The sequence below is a fragment of the Athene noctua genome, chromosome 7 (assembly GCF_965140245.1).
Source record: "Athene noctua chromosome 7, bAthNoc1.hap1.1, whole genome shotgun sequence".
NCBI lineage: Eukaryota > Metazoa > Chordata > Aves > Strigiformes > Strigidae > Athene > Athene noctua.
The window spans coordinates 25122110-25130309 of NC_134043.1; the positions used below are offsets into that span (position 1 = coordinate 25122110).

The 8200-nt window shown below is 57.5% G+C and overlaps 1 protein-coding gene across 1 annotated transcript; it reads right to left on the minus strand.

The window, feature by feature from the left end:
* Positions 1–44: 44 nt before the first annotated feature.
* Positions 45–3123, minus strand: EVX2 (even-skipped homeobox 2). The gene is made up of 3 exons (XM_074911361.1): positions 2700–3123; positions 1290–1552; positions 45–704 (listed from the first exon to the last, which is right to left on the minus strand). Exons 1-3 carry the CDS (start codon positions 3121–3123, stop codon positions 45–47), a joined length of 1347 nt encoding a protein of 448 aa, XP_074767462.1.
* Positions 3124–8200: the final 5077 nt, after the last annotated feature.

Here is an 8200-nt window from a genome sequence, read left to right on the forward strand (position 1 = left end):
CCCCCTACAAAACACCCCCCGCCCCCGGGCCCGGGCCGCGGTAGTTATCTGGTGAGCGGCGCCTCCTCCCGCTGGTCCGGCGAGGCGACGGCGGCCTTGCTGAGCACGGCGGCCGAGTAGGGCAGGAAGCCGCTCTCGGAGCGCTGCCCCGCCGCCGTGCACGGGAAGTCGGCGGCGGCGGCGCCCCGCGAGCCCAGCGCCGAGGCCGCCGCCGCCGCCGCCGCCGCCGTCTGGCTGCTGTGGCAGCTGAGACAGGAGCAGGGCGCCGAGCCCCCCGGCGGCCCCGAGCCGGCCGCCGCCGCCGCCGCCGCTGCCGCCGCCGCCGCCGCCGAGGCGGCCGCGCTGCTGTTGAGGCCGGCGGCGGCGGCGGCCGGCGCCTGGTAGAGGCCGGGGTGGCGGAAGCTGCAGAGCAGCTCCGGGCGGGAGTAGGGGTGCGAGAGGGCGCGGAAGGTGTCCAGCGGGCGGATGGAGGTGGCGAAGGGCGCGGCGGCGGCCCCCGAGGCGGCGGCGGCGGCGGCGGCGGCGGTGACCCCGACGTGCGGGTAGTAGTGGAGCGGGACGTGGGAGTGGAAGGGGTAGGGCAGGCTGCCCGTGGCCGCGGCGTGGGTCATCATGTAGGTGTAGAAGCTGGGGTCGGCCGGGTGGGGCCAGGACATGGCCAGGCGCTGACGCTTGTCCTTCATCCGCCGGTTCTGGAACCACACCTGCGCGGGGAGACAAGCACAGCGCGGCCTCAGCTCCGCTCCCCGCCGCGCCCGCTCCCCGCCGCCAGCACCGGCGGGCACCCGCCGACACCCACCGCCAGCGCGGCGCGGCCCGCGGCTTGCGCCTCGGCCGCCTCGCCCGCGGGCGAGCCCGCTCCTGCCCGGGGCAACCGCCCAAGCCCGGGCCCGAGCCCCAGGAGAGCGGCGGGCACGGTCCCCCTCGGCCCGGGGAGGGCCCCTTCGAGCTGAATAAACGTTTTCCCTTCGAGTCGTCCCCTCCCCCCCCCGCGAGACTGTGACTTGACGGCGCCGATGCGCTCAACGCCGCGTGTTTAATAGCTGCGTTGATTTTCTCTGCCCTCTCCTCTTTAGGAAATACGCTAGCGCGGTAGAAGCTGAAGAGGAAAATAAATAATAACAGCAAATTTTTTAAAATGGAAACGCTAAGTTTTCAGTGCGGAGGAGCAAACGGGCGCAGGGGCCGGTCACAGCAAAGGCCCCGGCGAGCCCTTCAGCCGGAGAGCAGAGCCGGCAGCCGGCCCGGGGGAGCGGCGAGGCCGCGGCGGGGCGCGGAGCGCGGCGTACCTTGATGGTGGTCTCGGGGAGGTTGAGGGCGGCGGCCAGCTCGCAGCGCCGCGGCCGCGACACGTAGTTCTCCCGGTAGAACTCCTTCTCCAGGCGGGCGATCTGCTCGCGGGTGAAGGCTGTGCGGTACCGCCGTACCTGGTCGGCCCCCGCCGCCGAGCCGCCCAGCGCCCCGCCGCCGCCGTGCAGGCTGCCGAGAGCGGCGGCGGGGGCGGCGGCGGCGGCGGCGGGGGTGCTGGGCGCCGGGCTGCTCTCCGCGTAGCCTGCGGGGCGAGCGCACGGGGGTGAGAGCGGGCCCGTCCTTGAGGCCAGCTGTCATCCTTACAAATCGCTGCTGCTAATAGGATCGATAAAGCGGGATTTTGGGGGGTTTGCTGCGGTTGGGGTTTTCTGATTTGGGTTTTGGGTTATTGGTTTGGGGGTTTTTTTGAATCACTTCATCACCGCGTTATTCTCAGCAGATGGGGCGGGTTTGGTGACCGCCGGGCAGCCGAGCCCCGGGGAGAGCAGGCCGGGGCACGGGCCGGGGCTCGGCGCGGCTCCGCCAGGCTGCAGGGAGCCCGGCCGCGGCGCTAGCCTCTTCCCCGCCGACTGCGGTTCTTATTTTCGTTTGAGACGTACGAAATAAGAGCAGCCATAAAAGCCTTTTTTTTCTTCCCCCCCCCCCCCCCCCCTCCAGCGTTACGTCGAGGATTCCTTCCTTTTGCTGGCACATTTGACAAAAAAGGCATGCAGCGTGGCCCCTAGGAAATCCACCGCTCACCTGGCTCCCCCTCCCCAATTACAGCCATAATATAACAACCACCGTCCATCACCATGCCCCGCAAAGCATAGGGAAGGAGACGAAGCTGTTTCAAACTCCCTGTTACAAAAGCAGAGGAAAAGTGAACAATGCCCAATTACCCCGAGGTGGACACAGACGGCACGTTGCATGTACACAGAGAATGACACACACAGACAAATGTGGACAGTTTCCTCGCACTCCTCTCCCTCTCTCTCTCTCTCTAATTTAATCTGTGTTTGTATATACACATACACAGCTGGAGAGACGCCGAGAGCTCCAAGAGCGCGAGGAAAAACAAGGAGAAAGCGTTCCCTAAATATAGGTGGGTGGATATTTGTGCCCACATATATTCTGGAGATATATCTACATACCAATGGATTTGGGCAGGCACACACGCACACACACACGCACGCACCCGCACAGGGGCTGCCCGGGCAGTGTGTCTCGGCTATCGGGATAGCGCAGTAATTGCAATAATATTTTACAGCCTGGAGCTCTGTCTTCGCAGAAGAGAGAGCGCCGGTGCAGAGGCGAGCAACTTTAGCGGTGGCGGTGGGTTTGCTGAGGTTTTTAAAGCCGGTCGGCAAAGTGAGGGGCTTAGATGGAGGTGATAAAGGAAGAGTTACCTTTGTTACTGTTTTCCTTCAGCTGGGAGGAAGTCAGGCTGGCCGGGGAGCGGAGCGCGGAGCAGCCCACCTCCACATCACTGTTCATATCTGCCTCTTGAGCAACTTCGGAATAAAGGCTGATTTTCTTCCTGCTTTCCGACGGCGGGATTTCGGAGGAGACGGTGTTTTCACTGCTCGGATGCTGAAGATTGAATAAAGTGTCTATTTCAAATTTGCCTTTGGCGGAGATGTCCCCTATAGCGCTGTGCAGGGAGGCGGCAGTCAGTCTCGGGCTGAGGCGACCACTGTGCGGAGAATTTTCAAGGGCCTCCAGCACCGCATTTCCAGCTGAGTCTGACAAATTCGAGAGCCTTTTGCCAGCTGTAGGGCTGTGCAGCCCTCTCTCCATCAGGATCATCTCTTTTCTTATTCTTTCCATCATCTCAGCTTTATAAAAAATGTCAAAGTTGCAGGGCTGGTCCTGTACTAATGATGAGCTGCAGCAGGGGCTAATTCACATTCAGCCCGGCAAGTGTCTCTAAATATTATTATCTCTTTTTGAGGGAGGCGTAAAAATTGTGGGATGCCAAAGCGAGGGAATGACTGGTCAAAATGACCCATACATCCTTTCTAGCCCGAAATGTCATTCATCAAAAAGTGGTGCTCGTCATTAAGGTACGAATGACGCTGTTCGAATAATCATTTATTGTAACAGGTTTATAAGCAAATAAATACAAGCTCCTGTCAGTGGATAATGAAGGCGGCTTCAGAGCAGACAAATATATCCAGGTGGAAAGAAAGAAAGACAAGAAGTGAGGAGTAAAGCTCTTGTCCTTAGCTTGATCAGATCTTGCTTGAATTGCTCTGGGGTTTGGCCTCTGGGGTGGAATTGACAGTCTGATTAATAAAATGAGCTGTGCAACATTTCCCCCTTCATTTAGGTGCATCATTATGCTCTGATTTTTGTTTTGTTGCCTTTTAGGTCCTAATGATGCAGCTTCTTTCTCATTTGTCCTCGGACAGAACTACATGCTAAATATTAGATAATGCTTTTCTTTATTATTATTTCTGAGGCGGATTTTAGATCACAACGCGAGGAAATGCTGCAAGAGGACCAAAGGACCAAGAACCTCCTGCCGCCGATATCTCTTTACTTTTCCCTCCCATTTCCAGACCACATTAGTACTTTTATTTAGGAATTTACACCGACACCCCCACGCACCCCCTCACACGCGCGAACCTTATGCCCAGACTTTATAAGACCGCTGCTGCCGGCACGCACCGATTCGAGTGCAGCTGCAGCAGTTGCCTGGAAATTAAAATATTTATTATAATCGAGTACATTATCATTCTAATATTTTTTTATTCGCTGCATCCTTAAATATTACCTCCTTTTTACTTTCTATAATCTTATCGGCGAAGCTAGCCTGCTATTTTTCTCCCTTGTGGGACAATACTGGCTGTCGTACGGTATGATGGGGGGGGGGGGGGGGGGGAATAACCGAAGGACATTAAATGCGTTCATGATTTAAAACACTCCGCGGCCGTGCCATTTCATCCTCCCGGCAGGTTTCTCTCCAGCCCTCTGCTTCTTCCCTCCCCACCGCTAATACAGCCTACGCATTTAAAAATTCGAAAATAATAATAGAAAGAGGTGATGGGGGTTCATTGCCTCCAGGCTTCGAGCTAGCAGAGCCATCACCTCTAGCACCCTCTCTCCGAAGTTACCTGTGGCTCAGTTAGCTCATCCCTCCGCTCTCTGCCGGGTGCCGCGGGGCGCAGCGTCGCCGCGCTGCAGGGGACACGGGCTGCCGCGCTCGGCAGACGTGACGGTCGGAAAGTCTCCCTTCAATGATAACTTTGCTAGTAATAATGACGCTGATGGCAACCATTTAAACGAAGATAAATCCTTTGTCGTTAGCATCTCTGGAGTGACCTTCGAGAGCTGACCAAGCTTTATTCTCGCCGCGATTTTTTTTCACCCACATCATCTAGTATTTAGACCCTGGGAATCTGAGTTTCATGGCCCGGAGAAACACCCCAATGTTTCCTGTGATTAAACGCGGATTTGATTTTTTGCGAGGAGAGCTGTTCCTGCTAATGTTAGTCACACACATCTCCTAAGTTCTTGTGCTCTTGCGCATGATTCATAGCTCGAAAATGGGATACTTGTCAGATTTTTTTTTTTAATAACGTGTTAAAGTCTCCCTAAACATTCCACCAAATATTTAGGAAACATTCTAGGCGTTGTTTGCAAAATCCAGCCTTCCATTAATGAGCGGTTTATGTCAGCCCTTTGAAATGTGAATTTAGACTGCAGTGTGGTGTCCTGCGTTTTACAGCCCCAAAACCAGACAAAAGTAAATATCAACTTCTCCTTGCCCGCGGGCGCGGCGGCGGAGCGCGCCGACGCGCAAGGGAGCGAAGCGAGGCGCAGGCCGGAGAACCCGCAGACGACCCCCCGCCCCGGGGTGCCCGGCCGGGCCGGGCCGGGGGGCTTTGCGCGCCCCCCCGGCGGGACGGGGGGCGTCCCCGCTGCTGCGCCCTGGCTCGGGTCCTACCGAGCGTGGCCGGGCGGTTGCCCCGCCGGCGGCAGGAGGCCCCGTCCCGCCCGGGGGTGCCGCAGCCCTGCCGGGGCCCGCAGCCCGGCTCGCCCCGCCGCGCCCCGCTCCGCTGCAGCCGGTGGCCGCGGCAGCCGGGCCCGGCGGGGCGGGAGGCGGAGCGGAAGCCTGCGGCCGGGTTTATTGCTGTCGTTTGGCGCCCTCGTCTGTTTTCTTAAAGGCTGTAACAGCGCGAGCGTCTTTCCCCCTGCTCTTTGGGAAACCGCAGCCGAGATACCGCATCTCCGAGGCACTCGCGTGTGCCCACAACCAAAGCCGGCACCGCTTTAGACTCCAGAGATGTTACTGCGCCACTAAAAAGGAGGGAACGCTTTTTATATTATTCCGAGAGGATGGAAAGGACTACATGAAAAGCCCCAACGTGAGAAAAATAAGTTACACGCAAATGCGGCTGTGAATGATCTTTATTAGTGTTATGTTATATTTTGCACCTTTTAAATAATGCTGATACCTTAGGTCATGTACAATGTCTCTTAAAATGTATCTACATTCATATGCAAGGGAAATAACATGTTATAAAAGACGTTAATAATCTTCCACTAAGTAGATGTGAGGTAACGAAACCATTCCCCGCCATGCGGTTATTCAGTTCACCCCCAGACCGTCAGCCCACTCATAAACTCGTCATATGATATTTATATTCCCGGCAAACTAGATGCATTTACTGCACCGATGTTTACTGGTGTTTGATTGGTTTGGTTTGGTTTTGTTTTCAAAAAACAATAGCACAGCCTCAAAATCTTTCGGCATATGTTTATAGTTCTTCAAAACAACAGCTCAGCCTAAAGAACCCCCGGCATTAGAGTGACATTAGCGGGCAAAGGGGGAGGAAGTTACAGAGACCGCCGAAGTATGCGAGGTTTTGTGAGACGCTGTTTACTCAGTTGTTCTTGTAAGTTTAAATAGCTGCTTAGGCCTATGGCCAAACTTCTTTTCATTTTTACCTTGAAAGTTATTACTCGAGGCATCAAAGAGTGTTTCAGTGCTCGTTTATTAAATCTTACCCGGGAAAAAGGGGTCATGCAACTTAAATGAAATGAAGTTCGTATTAAATCAGCCAAACAGCATCTCCGCCAGCTTTTCACCACTCAGAGCCTGTTTGGGAATACGGACAGGAATAGCTGCTTCCTCCTCCCCGGCGGGGCCGCCTGCCAAACGGGGGCCCGGGGCGGCGCGCAGCGCCGGCGGGCGATCCGCGGCAGCGCAAGGTCCACGGGAGGCGGCCCGCTGGGCGGGAGCAGGCGGCAGGGCGCTGGTCTCGGGGCGCGCAGGGGCCTCGGGGACCCGGTGCTGGCAGGGCCCGGCGGAGCGGGGGTTGCCCCGGGGGACACTGCGGAGCGGGGCGGGGGCGTGCGGAGCGCCCGCGCAACGCCCGCGCAGCGCCCGCGGCAGGCTCGGCGGCGCCACCTGGCGGCTATGCGCCGGCACTGCGCGGCGGGCGCTGCCCGTCCTGCCCGCCCGTCCTGCCCGCCTGGCAGCGCAGCTCCGCGCCCGCGCAGCGGCTGCCCCGCGTGTCTCGGCAGGCACCGCGCTCCCGCCCAGCCCCGGCTCCCCCCTCCGCCTTCAGGCCGTCGCATAAAATGAGGGCCGCTCTCGGGGCGTCTACCTGCGCGTTCAGTCCTGATCCTCCGTGAAATGTCACCCGGGAGCGGTGAAGACTCCCGCGTGTTCCCGGGCAGTGCGGGCCCTGCAGCACCGTGTGTGTCCCCCCGCCCCGCTCCCCCCAGGCCGGGATCCCGCGGGCGCTGGCGGTGCGGGGTTAATGATTACTCGGTGCCTTCCAGGGCTGCCTCTGCACACCAACAGGTTTGAATTGAAGGGACGGAGCGCTACTCCGGCCGCAGAGTTACGCGGCCGAGGTTTCATTTTTGGTGGCAGCTGCGGGCGGTGGGCGAGCTTGTCCCAGGTCAGGACAGGGTGGGAGTCAGGGAGCGGGGGGGTGAGCCGGGGAGCGGCCAGCGCCGGCCCGTGACCCGAGAGCTCAAGTTCAAGGCCCGCTGTGCTCAGCCGCCCGCCAGCGCTGCGCCGAGGCCGCGCGGGGAGCCCCGAGAAAACTTTCCCCGACTCAAAAGGGATTTTGTAAGGCTGAAGTAAATAAAGGGATGAGAAGCCGTAGTACAGATCTGGAGGGAAAAAAATGCTTTACCAATTTTCCCCGCTTTGCTGTTAAATCTTTTCATTATCGTAACTGGCTTGCTTGCGCTTTTTTTTTTTTTTTTTTTAAGAGGTAAGGGAAAATGAAAGCTCTTCTGTTCAGTTTAGCTATTAAAAGTCCACGCAAGTTAAAAGGTAACAAAGGCACGCAGTGGGCATGGGAGAAGTTTGGGGGAAGTATGCATCGATTGTTTTTCTTTTCGTTTGAGTTCTCTGTTCGTCCAGGACGATCTTTTTTTGTTTCTTTTTTTTTTTTGTTTTCCCCCTACAGCAAACACTAACAAGAGAAACAACTTCCTAAAGACGCAGTTACCATCGGCAAATTCTGGTGAAGGAGGCGATGAAAAAACTGAATTGTTTTTTCCTGGGAGACCAGGCGGAGGACAGACAGCAAATACTAAAAGCCTGTACTAAAAGCTTGAGTGGAGTCCTGACTGTGTTAAATCATGGCAAATGTATCTGAGGAAATGAGATAATTTCAGGACAAAAATCTTTTTCGGAGGGAGAACACAGTCATTTACTGCCACGATGCTATCTAGCTCGTGTATTATGCAGATTCCCGTGCAATGTGTCATTGGAAAATGCAATGCTGCTCCGCGGGGCGCTGGGCACCCGCGGAGTCCCTGCCGGGGGAAGGCAAGGTCTGTCCCGTGGGCAGAGGCCCGGCGAGCGCGGCACGTCGCCCTGCCTGCCGCGGGGCGAAGTCTCGATGGGGACTGTCCTCCCCGGGCAGGGGGGCGACGG

Coding starts and splice junctions, on each gene's coding strand:
- EVX2 (XM_074911361.1), bottom strand. CDS start 3,123: ATGATGGAAAGAATAAGAAAAGAGATGATCCTGATGGAGAGAGGGCTG. Junction 1,553..2,699: donor GAAGGAAAACAGTAACAAAG/GTAACTCTTCCT, acceptor CTCGCCCCGCAG/GCTACGCGGAGAGCAGCCCG. Junction 705..1,289: donor TCCCCGAGACCACCATCAAG/GTACGCCGCGCT, acceptor CTCCCCGCGCAG/GTGTGGTTCCAGAACCGGCG.